The 18898-nt window shown below is 41.0% G+C and overlaps 1 protein-coding gene across 3 annotated transcripts in view; it reads left to right on the top strand.

The window, feature by feature from the left end:
- Positions 1-11934, top strand: part of MPPED2 (metallophosphoesterase domain containing 2) — a 113821-nt gene extending 101887 nt beyond the window's left edge. For all 3 annotated transcript variants that reach the window (XM_014949251.1, XM_014949250.1, XM_014949252.1), the window contains exons 5-7: positions 5178-5293; positions 7981-8094; positions 11723-11934. In XM_014949251.1, coding sequence (XP_014804737.1) covers positions 5178-5293; positions 7981-8094; positions 11723-11841 — 349 coding nt within the window. In that variant the 3' untranslated portion in view covers positions 11842-11934. The remainder of the gene's footprint in view (positions 1-5177; positions 5294-7980; positions 8095-11722) is intronic.
- Positions 11935-18898: the final 6964 nt, after the last annotated feature.

Genomic DNA, 18898 nt, shown 5'->3' with positions numbered 1-18898 from the left:
CCCACGCCACGGTCCCTGGGTGTTTGTTCCCTCTGGGCACGCTCTCCCCATTGACTGAAGGGAGTGGGGCACGTGTGAGCCGCTCTGCCCCAACAAACATCTGTGTGCAGCCTTTGGGGTGGAGGGAGGAGGATTGAAAGGCTTTTCTTTTCTGTGCACAAAGGTCACTCTTTTTTTCCTTCTTTTTCTTTTACTCCCTTTGTGGTTTGTTCTCTGTTAGTCCATTGTGCTGCTGCAGCTTTCGCCTAGAACTGTAATAGATACTTTGGGGACTTGTTTGTGGGCCAGTCTGAACTGAACTCCTGAACGAGTCTAGGAGTGCGTAGCGGTGTCCTGTCCCACCGCTTTTGTCCCATGAGTGGAAGTGTCTCTCTCCCTCGTGAGCCAGGTCTGTGTGTTGGATTTGAATGCTGACAAAACGACAGAACGAGAGGGAACGGCTTCAAGCTCCAACAGGGTAGGTTTAGACTGAACATTAGGAAGGAATTTTTCACAGAAAGAGTGGTCAGGCACTGGAACAGGCTGCCCAGGGAGGGGGCTGAGTCACCATCCCTGGATGTGTTTAAGGGACGTTTAGATGGGGTACTGAGGGATATGATGTAGGGGAGGACTATGTAGAGTAGGGTAGATGGTTGGACTCGATGATCCTAAGGGTCTCTTCCAACCTGAATGATTCTATGATTCTATGGTCATTATTAGTTGGGTAGGAGCGCTTCTGCTCATGATGCCTTTTAGACACCTGCTTGGCTGTTGGCCTGTGGAAGGAAAGCAGAGATTTTTGCCTCCTGTGCATTCACTCATTGGATTAAGGATAAAATTGAAACTGTCCTAAAAGACCGGGTAGCCTTAAAAAATGAATGAATGAATACATGGGATTAAACCCCCATGAGATGATTTATTTTTTCTAATCCTGTTTAGAAGTAACTATTGAAATAAATGGATTTACTGGTGGAGGTAAAAGGAAAACCTGAATCTGGAAGGTCTCATTGTACATTTACCTTTTGAGCTGTTGAACTCTGAGGATGAGGTAATTTAAATTCATGAGCCAGAGAAGAGATGAAAGTAGGTAGTAGGAGATACCATCCTTTACAAGTGTTGAAGTTTCAGGAGTTGAAATTCCTGTATCGCCTGGATGAACTTGGCCATCACGTTGTGTCTCCCGTTTTCCCTGTGTGACAGTGTTGCTTCTGAGGTGTACACACCAAGGAGTGGCTGTGATTTTGTGTCATAAAATAACGCTGCATCACTGTTCAGGTTTTGTTTTTTTTTTTTAATTTGTTTTAATATAATAGTAAAATAGCAAAACCATACATGGCTCTTGGGAGAAGGGAGTTTAGATCACCTACTGGAGAGGCAGCTCGCTGCCGTAAAAAGCAGATGGATTTGTGCGTTGTCAGGGAGTTCTCCCAATGCACCTGCAGAAGGAGGGAGAGTCTTGTTGCGAAGTTTAAGATCCCCTCCTTCTTGGTATTCTGTCAAGTGATGTCTGTGTCTCTTGCAGCACAAGGTGTGAAGATAATACGCAGCCTACTGCATAAGCATTCTTTTAATCACCGAAAATGTACGTTCCAAACTGCCAGGTGGAGGGGGGGTCTGTGGGGATTCCTGCCTAGAAATGAAGAACTGAAGAGAGTAACGATGGGCCAGGTGTCTGCCTTTGATGAGGATATTCCCCGTGTCACATCTGGTGCCAGCATAACTGCTATCCCTAAATGATAAGGAAGCTTTGCAGTCAGGGGAGGGCTGAGCTGTCAGGTGAGCCGAGGATCAGGAATTATCAGGACGGTGTGATGGCACGTGAAGGATGCTGTGAGGTGCAGTGTGGTTCTGGTGAGCAGAGGCTCAGTTGGGTTCTCCCGGGCGAGCGGGACCCGAGTCACGCCAGGCATTGGGTATGAGGATGTGTTCTGGTCCCTCAAACATAAAATGACAAAATCGTTTGTAATCTCTCATTACTAATCCCTGCGGTTTTTATGTCTGTGCCTTCCTTGTGGCAATATTCAACAGCCCATTGCTTTCTTTTCTTGCCAGTTATTTAATAGTGAAATACACTATTAATGTGTTTAGGAGTTAACTGATATCTTTTACTTAAAATTTCTCCGGGAAGAAAAATATGTCAGATCTTAAATACAATTACTAATGACTAAGTAGGCTGTACTGATTGATTGCACCTGATTGCAACACCACAGGTTCATTATAAACACTTCTTCCTAGGTATGAAGTGGTTTCTCCCAGTAAGTAACCAGCTCCAGAAGATGTTACAGAAGGCACATAACTATGTGCACAATTTTTCCCCTCTAACTTATTTAGAATTTGAATGTGACTCTATTTAACTCTTGGGTATGCAAAAGAGGGCACTGGGAGGAGTGCAATATCCCTATCCGATATCCCCTTGATAGGATGGTGCCTTCTGACAGTGCGGGCTTTGTCTTTCCTTTGCACATTTAAAGTTTGCTGGGGGTAAACAGCTCTTCATCTGTCCGCTCACGGGATTCACAGTACATCAACTCCTTTTTGTCTGCACTGCAACACAGCGTAGTGCAAACATCGGGTGACCTTCCTTGTGATCTCATCTAAACCTGAATCTGTGCCATAAAGCTGTTTTTTTTTTCTTACTGGTGGTGCTCTGAACGCGTTCTCTTTCCTCTTGGCTTTCTGGCCATGCTGGAGCCGCCTCCGAAACGCAGGGACTGTGGGGTTGTGCAGTCAGGGTGCAGTGTTCTCATTGAATATCCAGTTTTGTGTTTTAAATGCCTGAAACCTAAATCTGTAATCCAGGTGTTCTTCCAGCCATGCCCGCTCTGCTCCCTGATTTCTTCATTTTGTATGAAAATACTTAGTATGTTCAAAAAGTATTTGGCTGCCTTTTTTTTTTTTTTGTGCACGTGCTGCATAATGGGGAAGGTTTCTCGAAAGTTTTCTTACAAGTGGATTCCCATGTGGTGCCTGTTAGTCACAGCTAATTACAGAGCCTGGTGAATGAAGAATATATTGGAGCTCAGGTTCCCCTCCTCCTCCTCCCCCAGTGCTTCAGAAGAAAATAAAATAAAAAACCTGCAGACAAATCCAGGTTTTTCTGTGGTTGTAGTCTCCAAAGAGCTCCAGAGAGATCACAGATGTGGTTTCACATTTCAGGTTTAACTATGGTGTAATAACTACAGCATTATCTGCAGGAGAAATGCAAGTGGGGAAAGAATCGTTAATTGACAGTGAAAAGTTCAACCTATGCACTGTGTGTTTGTTTTTTTAAGCAGCTGAGTGTTTAGCCAAACCATATTTTAACTTTTAACTGCAGCCCTGAAGGTTATGATAATCTTGATACCTTAAAACCGAGGAACGTTATAGGAAAGGAAATTTAGATCTGTGTTGCAGAAAGGTCAATCACAGAAAAGCAGAAACACTTGTGATTCAGCTAAAGAAAGCTAAGACGCACGCTTCAGTTTTAATTCAGTTGCATGCAAACCTCCTGCGAGGTACACTGACCTTGCTTTACAACACATGAACTTCTTTAAATGTTTCAGTGGGTGCTGAGCAAGCCGGGGGTGAGAGGAGAACTTTCATTGCCACGCACGTTAGGAACCCATCGCTTACGTAAAACGTTTAACTAACATCTCATTTTTCTGCCTTGTTAGCGTTCATCCAGCATCCAGGAAGTCTGCTGGGTTGAAAGGGTTCCTGTGTGTGTGTGTAGTATAAGTATTCGTTCAGGAGGACTACACGGGACGTGTCTATTATTTGTTACTAAGACACCGGTGACCTTCCTGCTCCTATATTAGCAGCGCCTGCTGTTCTCCCGTGCTGCCCATTGTCAGGAATTCAGACTATACATATAACTGGGTATAAGCTGCATTGCTCAAATTATTGTCCCTGGCAAACAAAATACTTCAATTAAAAAAAAAATAAAAATTAGAGATGTAATCTCAGCAGGAAATTTCCACTTCAGTGCGTATTTGAGGCTGAAAATATGCATAATTTAGAGGGCGCAGGAGGCAGATTATATAATGAAATTATGTAGGGCTCCTAATGGTCTCTCTCTTTTTAACAGGTATGCTTTTCCTTACGGCTGGTTTGTTTTGGGTTTTTTCCCAATTTTTGTTTTCAGAACTGCAGTACAGAGAAGACTGCAGGAGTAGCTTGAACTGTCAGAAAGATGGCCCCAAATGACTAGGGGTAGGACCCAGGAGGATCTGACCTAGAAAATGAAGCAACCCAGTCAAATTCTTTTGCCTAAGTTCTGGGAAATGCACATGTGGATGAAAACTCTTAAAATTATTACCATACTAACAGCTGTGTGAAACGTTGTCAGTAACAGGTGTAAATATTATCTCTTCAGAACAGTTGCTTTGTGGACCTGCCTGATACAGAAGGGCTTTACTATGACATACCTGCATCAAAACCATTCCATTTGGCTGTTACACATTAAAAAAGTACTCCTAGAAAGTCTGCTTTCCATGACCTGTGTTGATGGAGGAACCAATGTCTCAGAGCAATGCTGCCTTGTGATGGTGCAGACTGAGGATCTCTGTTTTCCTTAAGAAATACTAAACGATTTTTAAATGATAAGATCTGTTGAAAAAGTCACTGTGAGGTTAAACGCTGTGTGATCAAGACCTCTAGGAGGCTCAGGAGTTCAAAGCCAAGTTATGTGACAACGTTCTCATATTAAAAGTGCTAAATGAAGCAAGTTTGAGTTTAGTGAAGTACCATAGTACGGATGGAGTTTATAACCACTGCATCATACAGCCTTCCTGCCGAGCTGTTGCCCACTAGCTGCCTTTTGCAGTCAGCATTTGTCTCTTGCCTCCAAAAACTGATGAGAATTTTTCTTGGTTTTGGTAGGTTACATAAAGAAAGAGTTCTTATGTTTGAGCATTCCCAAACTCTGGAAAAAAAGCTTTCGATTAAGTCTGTTATTTTAACTTTTCCCCCTTTCTCTAGTGGATAAGTGCCCCCAGGGCTGAATACTTTTGTACAAAAAGAGCATTGGATATTAATCTAAATTTAGAAGTGTAGATTAGTGTATGTATTTTAACTAGTTTGTTTTAGCAGCATCCCCTTCAAAAAGGCTGTCTACAAGTTATCTCTGAAGTACAGAAATTATTTTAATTCAGAAAAACTGCAGAAGGGAAGAGATTTTTGTTTTATACTGACATAGTTCATCTTATTTTCCCTCAAAGGACACCGTGGTTTAATGGATGGGGCTTTAACCTACCCAGAGGTCAGTCTTTGCTAGACAAGTGGAACCTTATTCCCGAGGGAATTGATATACTAATGACACATGGACCTCCCCTTGGTAAGTGAAACAAAAGCTGTGTGTGATTTTTTTGCCTGAGAATTTTACTTTCAGAATAAGCAAAAAATAACAATGCTATAAGCTATACTGCAATTGCACCCTAACTCAAACCCATGAATTAAAAAGCCTTTTTGGAAGAAGTGTAAAGTGATGGTTAGGCTTAGCCAATGTGTTGAGCTTCCTGGTGTTTTTAAATAAAAATTACACTTTTTGTTTAACTCAAGCAAAAGAAGATCAAAGATCAGATTCCTAGCCATTAGAGTTTGGGATTTTATTTCACAGTAATACTCATTTGTCAAACAGTTTCCAATCCCAAATGATTTTTCAGAGGTTGACTAAAACTTTTAAAAAATATTCCACTACAATGACATGTTTCCTTAAGGTTTTAGAGGATGCAGTCAAGAGCTGAGGAGTATGTAGCCACATACTTTCCTTGATTTAAATTTCCTTGGAAACTTAAAATACGTAACAGTATTTTTAAAGCTATTAATTGTCTTATAGCAAATTTGTGAAAGAACAAAATTATGTTCTCAGATAATTATTCCTTACTCAAACTACTGATAAATGAACACAAGTATGTAAATGCAGAATTTGTTTTTTCATTAATTGAAGGTTTTCATTTAGTTAAATTTTGCTTGCCTTGTAAATGTGAGTAATTCACTGAACCACATTTTAATTCTAAGTTCTAAACTAAGTTCTGATGGTCTGAAAAAGACACTAAGATAACGATTCAGCAGAGGCAGGAGTACTTGGTTTTGACGTATCTGAAGTCATTAAAGACCATTTGAAAAGTCCCACTATTATTTCCCTATCCTGTACCCTACAAGGTAGCACCACACATTATTTACTGCTTTTCTTTAAGACCCGTGTGGCAAGCAGTCTAGGGCCATATTTTAAATATTTCAGTTGGTTTTACAACAACTGAGCATCTGCCTTTTATAAAGACAGCTACAGCTGATCAGGATAAGAAAGTGTATCAGTCTCTTCTTCAATACCATTCTTGTTAGTAGACTATGATTTTGTCAAAGTTCTAAGAGAAGCTCTTGAAGTCCAAGGGATCAGATCGTCTAATGATCATGTGAAGTCACCGACTTTTGAGATGGTAGGGAATATAGAAAAAAAACTTTCCAGGATTGCAAGGTGCCGTTACAAAAGAGCATTTAAATGGTATCAGGCTGGCCCAGTGTGCACACAGAGCTGCTCAGTGACTGTGGACTCAGGAATCAGTACCCACTTACATTTTGTACCACAATTAAGTTACGAGACAGCAATCTAAGCAGAGATAAGGCAGAAAAGTCCAGAAAGTTTTTGACTGGTTATGTACTTGCTGCTCTTTTTATATCCTGGTTACTCTTTCAATACTACTTAGAGAGTGTTGTAAGACAATCAGCAAATTGTCTTTATTCTTAATAGAGCTACCAGTGTGCTGCTTTGGTAAAGCAGTGATACGCCATCCACTGCCAGTGGAGCACACTGGATATTGAAAACCAGCGCTTTGAATAGCGCTCTTTTCATCTGTTTATTTTCCCAAAGAAGCGAAAAAAACCCACAAGTATGTTTATAATGTTTCACGGGTGCTATTTTAAATGGGTTGCTAATCCATCTGCTCTGAATTGAGTTCATATAGCAGTAATGTAGTGCTGCAGACACTAATGAATGCTTTAATTGAATAAGCCTACTTAAATTTTGGGTTTGATGGAGATAATGAAGTTGAATTTCCAAAGGTTGGTACAATATTTTAACTGCAGGCACAGACCGGGTGCAAGTACTGTGTCTAAAAGGAGGGGGGCTAGGTCTCAGTCTGCATGATAATATTGGCAAAATGATGCTTTATAAATTATGTAAATATTAAGGGAGGTAGAGCTGTATCTGGACTCTTTGTTCTCTCCGAAATTTGGTCAAGTTCATGTCACAACATGTTTTTACTGCCTGGGATAAACTTGGCACAGGGTGTAATTACTTTAAAGTCAGTAGAACGATGCTACAGTCGGATGTGGCTCCAGATTTCCCTTTTCCTCCTCCTCATTCGTCTTGCCCTGCTGATCCTTGTCGGTGCTAGTGCAGGCAGCAGAGTCCTGGAATAGCTGATGTCAACTTTTATGCATTTTTCCATATTATCCGTAGGGCTGAGTGGCAGCGTAGTCAATTAGCACTAGCTTGTTGGAAGCTATTTGGCTGCATGGCTTGTTGGTGGTGAGTAGGGACTCAGAAGTAACCTGCCATCTGCAGAGCCTGGTCCTCTGGAAGCTGTGGGAGACTGTATTTTAAAGCTTTGAGGCGCCAAAGGTATCGGGTTGTACAGCAGTTGATCTTTCAGAGGTATTTTATTTCTGGAGGAACCAGCGAGCTGGCTTGGAAGGCTCTAAGGGCTGGGGAAAGGGAAGAAAAATCTGCAGCAGTGCCGGGAATAAATGTCCCAGGTTTTCAAGGTGGAATATGAGTTTAAACCCACGGTTTAAATAACCAAATCACATCCAGAAAAATATTAATGCAGATGGAGGGAGGAAATCTTAAGGAAGACAAAGTGACAGTGAAACATTTCTTAAAAGCCATTGTGCGCTTTAATGGAGAGGTTATGACTACAGATAATGTAATAAACCTTCCATGAATTATGACTTCCTGAAAGACTCCATGAAACCTTACCTGAATAGAGAAAATTAATAGTATTGATTGCATTTTGCCTTCAGGTTTTCGAGACTGGGTTCCAAAGGAGCTGCAGAGAGTGGGTTGTGTGGAACTGTTGAACACGGTGCAGAGGCGAGTAAGGCCCAAACTCCATGTCTTTGGTGGGATTCATGAAGGTAAGGAGCAGCACTACTCCCCTCTTCCATCTCAGGCTGGTTTCAAAGCAGCACATTTCAGTGGTTATTGCAAAGGACGGATAGTGGCATATTGGAGGGAGAGAATTGAGGGAAGTGATTACATGCACAGCACTTTGTAAATTTATGCTAGAATTAAAACAGACTGTTTCAGGAACGCATGCTACATATAGCCACCTACATCTTTCACTGTGCAAAGGTTGTTCCACACAGGTTATTTGAAAGTAATTCAAATTTTGACAAACTTCGTTAGAGAAACAGATGAGATTCTCCACACTTGCAAGCCAAAATGAAAATGATCCCCATTATCCCAAGCACAGGAGCCAAGAAAGGCGCTAGAAAAAAAGGAAAAGGAAAGGCAACTTACTGTCTCAGCTCACCTCCCATCAGTGTGTAAGGAAAAGCAGAAAGGAGGGCATCTCGAGTCAGACATCAGGAGGAGAGATTGCCAGAACCCACTTTGCATACATTTCTGAAAGCATCCTGTAATAGAGTGTGTACTGTGTGCTACCTTCCAGCAGTCTCATATTTTAGAGCAGATATTTCCCCACTGTCGGTATCAGATCAGGAGTGTGAAGCTTCAGAAGCAATAAGCTCAGTTTATGGCAGTGAAAGAGACTGAAAGACTAAATCCATTTTGGAGATACTTAAATATTTAATACAATTTTGTAGCTTTCGTGTGGCTGAGAGACAAACACTAGGAGTTCTGCCTGAGAGAGAGTGTAAGATTTTGTGACCCTAGAACTCGAAATAACATGTTAAATGCTTTATATTGTCCCCCTTGGAGGTTTCTCCATTGACTCTAATTAGGTTCTCTGTAGGCTTAAAGATTTGGAGGACTTCGTAAAAGAAATGTAAAAAAAGGACAGCTCTCTCAACTAGTAGTGTTGGTTTTTCTGAAGCCCCTGTGGCTTCATACAATGGTTTTTATGCCTGCTATCTGTAAATAAAGAGTTTATAATGGAAATACTGACACGACCTTAAGTATAGTGGCATGAATATAGCAGTCTTTTAATACAATGGTTTTTATGCCTGCTATCTGTAAATAGAGTTTATAATGGAAATACTGACATGACCTTAAGTAGAGTGGCATGAATATCGCAGTCTTTTAATGCACCTGGGAAAAGATTGGATATTTTGTATAAATATTAATCCTTGCATATTAAGAATAAGGGAATGCAGCAGGATTTCTGGCTAAAACATGTAAATTGTCTACAGCCTTTGTAGGCACACTGGATGATGAAACTTCTAGTTGTAATAGTGTTAAGTAATGGAAGAGGAAGGTATTTTAATGTAGGAGATCAGTACATTAGTGTAAGAAAGCACTGAGGGACGACACACAGCACCTTACGTTAAATCCCATAGGAAGGGTGGTGGCACAGATTAAAAGTGAGCGTTCAAATACATTCTTAAAAGAATACTAACAAAAAAGTTAAAGTCATGTTTGGAGCTTACGTAGAAGACATAAGAATGGCTTGTTTAAGTACAGAAAGAAATAGACAAGTGTTAAGAGCATTATCTTACAGTGCAATTAACTCTCCTCCAACTCCAGCCGAGATGAACACGCACCACTCTGTATTAAGTCATCGGGGGCTTTACACACATTTTGGTGATGCAGGTTTTTTTCCTGGTTGATAAGCAAGAACAACTGCAAACAAGGCTTTTCCCACCATGAGATGATCTAAATCAAAATTGCCAGTCTAAATAAGTAAAGTGATACAGGCGGACAGTGCAGCGATTCTGAAGTGATTATTCTTTCTGATAGACACTGTGGGTAGCTGTATTTATCTGAGCTTTCAGACAGCGGTGATCTGTACTGTATCATAATGGTTTAAAAGAAAAACATTTTTTCCCTGCGGGTTAGCAATGGGAAGTTCTCTTCCTCCATAAAGCTCTTTCTGATAGACACTGTGGGTAGCTGTATTTATCTGAGCTTTCAGACAGCGGTGATCTGTACTGTATCATAATGGTTTAAAAGAAAAACATTTTTTCCCTGCGGGTTAGCAATGGGAAGTTCTCTTCCTCCATAAAGCTCTGAAGGTTGGGTGTTTGTTTTTTTTTTTTTAAAAAGGTGCATTTGGTGCCACATTCTTCCTAGATTTTTTTCTAGCTTCTTTGTTAGCTGTCTGTGGATGTCAGCTGAAAACAATGGCAAAGCTTTCTCTCACCTTCTGCTTTGGTGGAACTGGAGCTCCTATTTCCTTATCCTTGAGAGAACGTCTGTAAGAGGAGACCTTCTGCCTTCTCAGTATCTCTGTTCTTCTGCTCTCACTTGTTTCCTCACATTGCGTTTGCTGAATGAAGGCTCCTCAGTTCATGGGTTGCTATAGTTTGCTCCGCTTGCCCAAAATTGCTAGGGTGGTGTTACATCCTATTCCCGTGAGGCCAGTGGGAGAGATGGAGGCCAGCAGAGAACCAGCATTGCTGCTGGCTCCTCAGGCACACTCTCAACAGGAGCAGGAGACCTTCTGCCTTCTCAGTATCTCTGTTGTTCTGCTCTCACTTGTTTCCTCACATCCCATTTGCTGAATGAAGGCTCCTCAGTTCATGGGTTGCTATAGTTTGCTCCACTTGCCCAAAATTGCTAGGGTGCTGTTACGTCCTATTCCCTTGAGGTCGGTGGGAGAGATGAAGGCCAGCAGAGAACCAGCATTGCTGGCTCCTCAGGCACCCTCTGAACAGGAGTTTTGCTGCCCAGATGTTCAGAAGGTGGAGAACAGTCTGCAACATCCTGAAACTGGTGCCAGCGTGTTACAGAGGAGTCAAGTCCTTGGCATGCTGATAAAACCTTTGATTAATATTCACTTCTGGGTTGTCTATCAGGGAACAAGTTCTCAAGATCCCTTCATAATGAAAAACACTCATCTGTTTAACTTTCACCTCAATTTTCTGCTTAAGCCAGAGGTGATCCATTGATGTCCAGTGTTCTGTTGTGTTTGTAGCAGGAGAGATCCCTTTCCTTAGTCATGCTTTTCACTGGTAGATGATATGTATATTTATATATGCTTTCCTTAGTCATGCTTTTCACTGGTAGATATCATACATATGTAAAAGGTAAATATATACATATGTATATTTGTAACCTGCTAATGAGTTTCCGAGGTTTCCCAAGCCACTGCTAACACTTGGCAGCCCTGGGGTGAGGAATGGATGAGAAGGGCTAGCACAGGGAAAGCTTACTGGCTTCAGTTCATTGCCCAGAGAGGGCTTTTTGTAGGCAAAACCAAAGTTACTTCTAAATCTTTTGCTCCAGATTCATCTTTTTCTTATGACAGACAGTACAGGCATGCAAACTACAGCTCACTAATTCAGTAATTTTAAAAAGAACATGTGGTTTTGTCTCTCTTTCTGCTGTATCCAGTTGCAACAGAGGATTTTCCATGGGAGGGAAAAAGTTTGTCCATAAAAGCGTTGGTTCTTATTCCAGACGCAGTACATCGTATTTTTTCCATCAAGCCTTTGTGGCAGCTTTCGAGAAGTTGCATGATTTTGAAGGGATAAATTTAATTTTATTCCAAAGCATTGATCCCACAACAAGGTTTCGGTGGAGCTGCCCAGGGGCAGTATCGTTTGTGTGTATTACAGTAAGTGTGGCACCTTCTCCCTACAGGTTATGGCATTATGACAGACGGGTACACAACCTACATCAATGCTTCAACGTGTACAGTCAGCTTTCAACCAACCAACCCTCCCATTATATTTGACCTTCCAACCCCTCAAGGATCATGAAGCACTACTGCACATTTGGAACTGGGGAAGGTCTATAAACTGCCATTTTCTAATTATAAAACTTACATTCTGTTACATGTTTATTTCAAAATTGGGGGAGGGGGGGTGTGAATTTGGGGGAGCCGTGGGGTTTTTGCTTTGGGGGGGGGTTTGGGGTTTTGGGGTTGTTTTTTTGTAAATTGCTGGTACAAAGGAAACAAGAAGAGAAGTTAGAGGTTGTGCTTTTTGGAAATGCAGCATTCATTTTAAATTGATAAAGCATTGTGAATTTGTAAAATGATTTTTTTTTTTCAATAAATTTGCCATTGTAAATTGTTATAGTGTTCTCAAAAGGACAGCCAAGCTTTCTTTTAATAAGTGAGAGACCTTATTTTAATATTATATTATAAGCTAAAAAAAATAGGCAGCATTTAAAAACACCCAAATTTGCACAACTTATGTTATTGTCGGGGTTTTTTAAGTGTCTTCTTTTTTTCCCTAGGTCTAAATGTTAGCTTTTCATCTCCGCTTCTATCGATTTTTTTTTTAAATTTTTTTTTAGTAGCACAAACAATATTTTGGGGTCCATTTACCTCTTGATATGTGTGCATATACTGAAACTCGTTTCTGTTGACAGTAGAATGCAGCAAGGGGACAATAGACTTCTCACTTGTTTGTCTCTACCTGATTTATACGTTAAAGACTGATATAGATAGCCACAGCCTGTATGTGATATCTACCTTTTATTGTTTGTTTTTAAATTATTTTAGCTTTAAAAGACTGGGGGTGAAAGCTGCAAAGAGCAGGTATTTCATGCAGTAAAAAAAATGTAAATGCGGACTCCTTTTAAATATGAATTTATATATATATGTATTTTTTGTGCATTATAACTAAGCTAGGATTTAATATTGCCAGTATAGCATCTGCAAAATTATGCTGTACAGCACATCTAAATTATGAAGGATGTGACACATTTTCCAAGTGCTCAAGGCCTTCAAGAGCCTGAGCTAAATCTTTGTCGTAGTTCAGGCATGTATAGAGTCAAATGGATACAATCAAGCCTAACTAAAATAAGGCTTAGTTGTCCTTTATATTTAAATATTCTTCTTGTCTTTTTATTTCCTTTTTCTTATTTTGCACTGTGTGTAAATGCAATCTCGCTAGCACAAAATATTGTTGCAGATAGTTATTTCTGTTCTACCACTGTAAATGCTATTGAGCTTTGTTCTATTTTATGTTACCTTGTTAATGGAATTTAGAAAAGCAGTTGTTTCTTTAAATTTATTGTGATATTATATCTAGCGGCCTTTATATGCAAATAAAATTGCAAGATTTTTAAATACGTGGTTTAAGGGAACTTTGCGTTTTTCTGTGGCATTAACAATTTGGGGGGCAGTGATCAGGGTAAGTAAGCACTTTTCTATTTCACAATAAATTTTTATTGCTTATCATTCATGGGATGTCAGTCGGGTCGATAAAGCACTCAGACTTTTCCTTCCGTTCCTCTGCCATCCATCTTTCCATTCCTTTTAGAGAGAGGAGGTTTTCCCTTCGGATGTTCTAATGCAGCGCAACCAAGTCTGCGCAGTTCAGCCTTGTAGGATGCTGCTCCAGACAACACGAGGAAAAATTGATTAGGCAGTAACCTTTGTACTTCCTCACTTGGTCATTAGCACCGAGCTGCAGGTGCTCTGTGCTCATCCAGCCTGGGTGAAGAAATGAATAGTCACGGATGAAATATATCGCTTTTTCTCTGGATCTCTTCTCGGTTTTGTGGCTACAGTGGGATCCGCCACCGGCAAAGGAATTGCAGGGGAGAGTGGTTCGGCGTGTGCCAGGAGAATGGCAAGCACGACAGGACCTGCTGGTGTTGCTGCAGTGCAGTCAGGTGTGTAATGACAGAACCTCATGCAAAAATAGGAGTTACGGCTGTGAAAATCCAGTTTCAAACATGAGAAGAGAAGGCATTGTTTCCATGAATCTGCACCTGCAGCAACATGAAACGAGACCTGGAAAGCCACAGAGCACTCCCAGTCATCTTAGCAGGTTGTTAACTTTTGATGTTATTTTGATCCAAAGGTTATAGATAACGAATTTTAGGCTCTTCCAGCAGAGTGCTACTTAGAGCACTGCTGCTTGTGTGTTTTGATGCAATGCGCGTTGCGCATGGCTACGGAGTTGGGCTGAAATGTTCAGATTTATAAGGCTGCTATACCAAAGTCTTCTCTGGGGAAGAAGCTGCTGTAACTCTTAAATCTAGTTCTTGTTTTGAACGTGGAATTTCTTGGGAGGTTTCCTTATGGAACAGACAAATACCTTCCCTCTTTAATGCTGTATTCCCTGCTTTGTTTGAAGTGCTGGTTATTTTATCAACTGAGCCAAAGGGGGAAACAGTCCTTCCTTTTGGATGTATATGTAGGATCTGTCTTGTGGGTGTTTTTCAGCCAGAGATGGGAAGATTAGGGAATTGGTTTGGCAGCCACAGCTGTTTACTGGCAAAGAACATGGCTACATTTAAGACATCTGTCCTTCCTCAGATAAGGTGTTTTCTTGGAGCACATAGAAATCATATATATAGTGCACCCTAAATCATTCTCTTCCACTGATCTGTTGCTTGTTGTGACTGCATAAGGAGAAAAGGTCCATTGCCTGGGATGCTTTGTAATGCCATGAACTTCCAGAGGAGCAGAGAATAACTGGTGCATCTGGATTGCTCTCCAGCCTTCCGAAAGACCTGCTGCCTCTTCACTAGCTTGGACAGGTACAACCATGGTACTGGTCTGTCATTCTCCACTTCAGGTATCTGCCTCTAGTGAAAATTGGGTTATTCCAAAAGCAAGAATTCTAAGGCAGCAGCTTTGTTCCAGGATTTGAGCGGCATGAAGCCTTCTGGCAGCAGCCGGAGCTGGATGAGTAAAGGCTGGCACAAGTTCAGCCAGGAGTCTGCCTTGGGTAAGGCTGGTAGCGAGAAACTGCCACAAGCAATGCCTTGAAGAAGCAAAAGTCTGTACCAGACTCTGCAATAAACTACAAAGTGGTACACATGGCTGTAGATGTCCTAAAGGTGTGTTGGCCATACGGCTTTTGGGCTGTGTGGTGCATCAGGTGTGTTATCAAGTGGTGGGTGGTGAGCACAGCTGTTAATTTAGAGAAATACCTAATCTTCAGGGGTACTTCCTAGGCACGTGTTTTCTCTTGTATTATATTTCTCTCTGGCTCTGTCAGCTTCACCTTGCATACTGCTGGTTGTTCAGCACTGAGCTTGTTCTTCTCTGTGGCAGGAAGTTTTTTAATTTTCACCCCTCAATTTTCCATTTGTCCTTTCGGAAATTGATCTAGCTTTTCCTCTTCTGAAAAAGCTTATCGTTTTGGCGAGCGGCAATTACAAAAAGACCAGGAAAACATTAGTATTTTGGCATTTTTTTCTGTCTGTACTCTTTAGAGGTTGCGAAATGTCTACGTGTCTGTCTGCTGTCACAGGCAGGTAATTTTTCCTTTGCTGGATGTCGGCCGTTTCTGACAGTCGGGGTAAATGGGACACAGTATGATTTGAAGAAGTTTGATTTCACAGGGAGGCAAAAGTGTGATGAATCTGCTTCTTTTCAAGGATCCTTCAGTACTAAAAGTAGCTCAATATCTGTATGCAGAATAAACCTGGCATAATAAGTCTTTCTCTCGGGTCTGATCCAGGCCCATTGAACTCAGTGGGAGTCTTTCTATTGACTTCAGCTGGCTTTGGATCAGACACCTGGCATCTATCTGGATTGCGTTTCTGTCTTATTACTCATCCTTCAAACTGGAGGAGATGGTCCCTGGTTAACATGCAAGAACCTCTTGGCAGGAAGGGGGACCTACCTATTGTAAGTGCTGAATCTTTCCAAGTGATTGATTAACAGCAGCGTAGTCGATTAACCTTTCTTCTTCTGAGAGCAGCTTTCATCTAGTCATCTCGATAAGGCTGAAAGCAGTCAAGGCCTTTATCAGGGGAGGGCTGCAGAACAGGATGTTCCCCAGAGGTGATTGGTTCCCAATTCTCTCTGCATAGTGAATTTAGTGAATTCAGCAGACCTTGAGGTCAAGCATTTATTAGGCTAAGAGACTGTCAAATCAATCTGGTCTACTCCAGGCAAGTTCTACCAGGAGAATGGGTTTTGCCAAGACTCTGTCTAAGAAATAGATTGATGACTAACTCCTGGTTGAAGCTGCCTTTCTCTTTTCCATTTTCCGTGAATCAGATTTTTTCCCCTCGCTGACACCAATATTTTCTCCCTAGACAAATTTTATTAAGGAAACTCCTGGAAACCATCTATAATTTAAGTCGCAGGGAGACTTCCAAACTCTGTAGTCCTTCCATTCTGTGTTAAATTGACCCAAGGGCTTTCTTTGAGACCTTGCTTTTGACCACACCTGATTGAATTACATTTCTGGAATTTTCTTTTCACCCCTTCCCTGCGCGCCTCCAGCTCCTCCCCCTCTCCCTTTATTTTTTATTTTTTAAACTTGAGGATATTTTCTATCAGTTATAGATAGGCAGGAATTTACTGCTTTTACCTGCCCAACATAACTTCTTATTGGGAAGAGTAACGCATTGTAAAAGCTGCTTGGGACAAAGCCTGCACCAGAAAGCAGTGTATTTTGTCGTGCTGCTATTTTGAGATACAGATCCTAACTTCCTTGTAGATTCCTCATTTGCAGTAACCAGTCTTTTATGCACCATCATTGTTTCTAATTAACATTCACCTGCTACTCAGGTAAAATCACGATATGATCAGACTTAGACACCGATGTCAGCTGTCGGCCCTTGTAGGACACCCAGTGCACTTCTGGAGGCTGTCCCAGCCATCAGGGCACTCTCTGTCCTGTAGAAGCACAGAGAAAGGGACTCTAATAAATGAGTGCAGCCTAAGTAAAACATGGAAGGCTGAAGTTGGGTTTTAACATTTTCAACTCCAGTTCTTGTCAGCCTAATTAAGAGTAAATGCAACAGAGATCTGAGTGAATTTTAGTGCACCAAATAATTTTTCAGTCATCCATATTGATTTTTTTTTCCCCTCATCTAGTTATCATTTTCTGTACCTCCATCTCTGGCTTGAGCCAACCGGTTTTGTAACGATTAATTTACGATGTGGCTGTAAGGATGCGTTTCATTTTGTTTTGTCAGTTTTCCTCAGGCTTAATTTGGTTTTTTGTTGATTATAGAATAGAATCAAGAGGTTTCCTTCCTTTCTTCTAGGCAGCGTTTCCCTGCAGTTGTTATTACACAATTTAGTAATTTTTTTTGTACCTAAGGTTTATGTTCATGGAAGAGAGTCTGACAAAAGAGGGTCAGTACCTCAGTTTAGGATAACTGAATGAATAGCCTACAGTCATCTCTTCCTCACACAGTGGGTGGTGTTTATCGAGGTGGATGGCTCAGTGGTACAACAGGACTTGTCAGTTTTACAAACAGGAGTTGGGAGCGCAAGAGTCCTAAGAGAGAAGACTTTTAAACTACAAGTTTAAAAATATGCACAAAATATGCACAAGTGGACTTGAAAGTACAGACTTAAAAGTATAAAACAAAAGACTTAACTCCTCCTCAAATCCCCTTTAAAATTATTTTTGAACTACTGTTATTATTAACGTGGCTCGAAGGTGTCAGTCTGTTGCCAAGGGCTTTCAGTGGTGGACTGTTCAGAAAGGAACAACCCAACAAATACTGTTTCTTGCATAGTGTGTACAGGCATTTTCAACATTTGGTGGCATGTGAGTATTTCAGCAAAGTGTTTTTTCTCTTCTGGTTGCTGAGAGTCACTGCAATTGGATTGTCACTTTCCTTTTTTTGTTAGCTGTCACTCTAGGTAGCATTGCCCGAAATGGGTATGGATCTGCTTTGTTTGGGAGCTCATTATGCACGTAACAAGGGATCTCCTGTGTAAGGCTGAGTCTAAAGGGACAGGATGCTAGAAAGCTAGCAGAAAAGCAGTCTCTTGAGGTCACAGATTGAAAAGTGACCGACTTGCCCAAGATCACGCAGGAGATTTCACAGTCCTCAGAACTGAATCTGCATCTCCTGAGCAGAGTTCTGGCTCTTTAATTTCAGTTTTCCTTTTTGTACCCTTTCCTTTGCAAATAGATGGAGAAACCAATTCCCTTGTTGCCCCAAGAACAAAGTTGCTGCTGTGAAAATCATCCCAGGATCCTGGAACACAAGCTGGCTTGTGACAAGGGAGACTTCCAGCTAGACAGAAAACAGAAATCAAAGCCAATTCCTGCATTTTTAAGCAAGCTAGAATAGAGGGAGGATGAACAGGTAAAAACCAAGCTCTTGGTACCAGAACAAACAATCTCTATTACATGCACAGCAAAACCTTTAGCAATCATTTCAAAGTGCTAAAGTGCATGATATGGGAGTTTTTTCAGCAGGCAAATAAGTGATGAATTAGCTTTGTCCAAACTCTGAAGATGATTACAAGCATAGGTTCTTTAGAAGGTCTGAAGCAGGTACAAAGTCTTTACATTCCTGTAAGAAATAGACTACTGCTCTGTCAGTAACACCACGTTGTTGTTGGCTGTGTGTTGTGAGGTATCTAGAGAATTTTGGAGGCAGCGTTATTTGAGCATTTTATTGACAATACAAGGCATCTGGCTCAAGCCCAACTCAGGCCAGGAGAGTGGCAGTTCCTAAAAGGAGCTAAATTGTATTGATTAAGGTCTCCTAATCAACAGAACAACTTCTAGTCCAAAGTGCTATTGAACGTACCATAGACTTAAAACTACAGATACATAGGCTTATTACTCAATTATAGTAGATGTAAAAATTTGAAATTCAATAGCTGTATCAGCTTTAGATGAAACTTGAGTGATTTATTTTTATCTTTGATTTGGGTTTCTGATATCAAACTGCGGCCAAATTTTCAGATACCTTTATGTTGCCAGAAATCTTTGAGAAATCCCGTTGGACACCCCATCACTTTGATGGCATTTAAATCCATCACCTTATGGTATCTAGAAGTATGTTAAAAAAAATCCAGTTTTGTGACAAGTCCTGTGCAAAAAAATCTTACCTGTTGCTCCAAGATTTCTTTGGAGCCACTAC

The sequence above is a fragment of the Calidris pugnax genome, unplaced genomic scaffold (assembly GCF_001431845.1).
Source record: "Calidris pugnax isolate Ruff unplaced genomic scaffold, ASM143184v1 scaffold177, whole genome shotgun sequence".
NCBI lineage: Eukaryota > Metazoa > Chordata > Aves > Charadriiformes > Scolopacidae > Calidris > Calidris pugnax.
The sequence above is the reverse complement of the archived record's forward strand: the minus strand, read 5'-3'. Positions and strand labels throughout refer to the sequence as shown.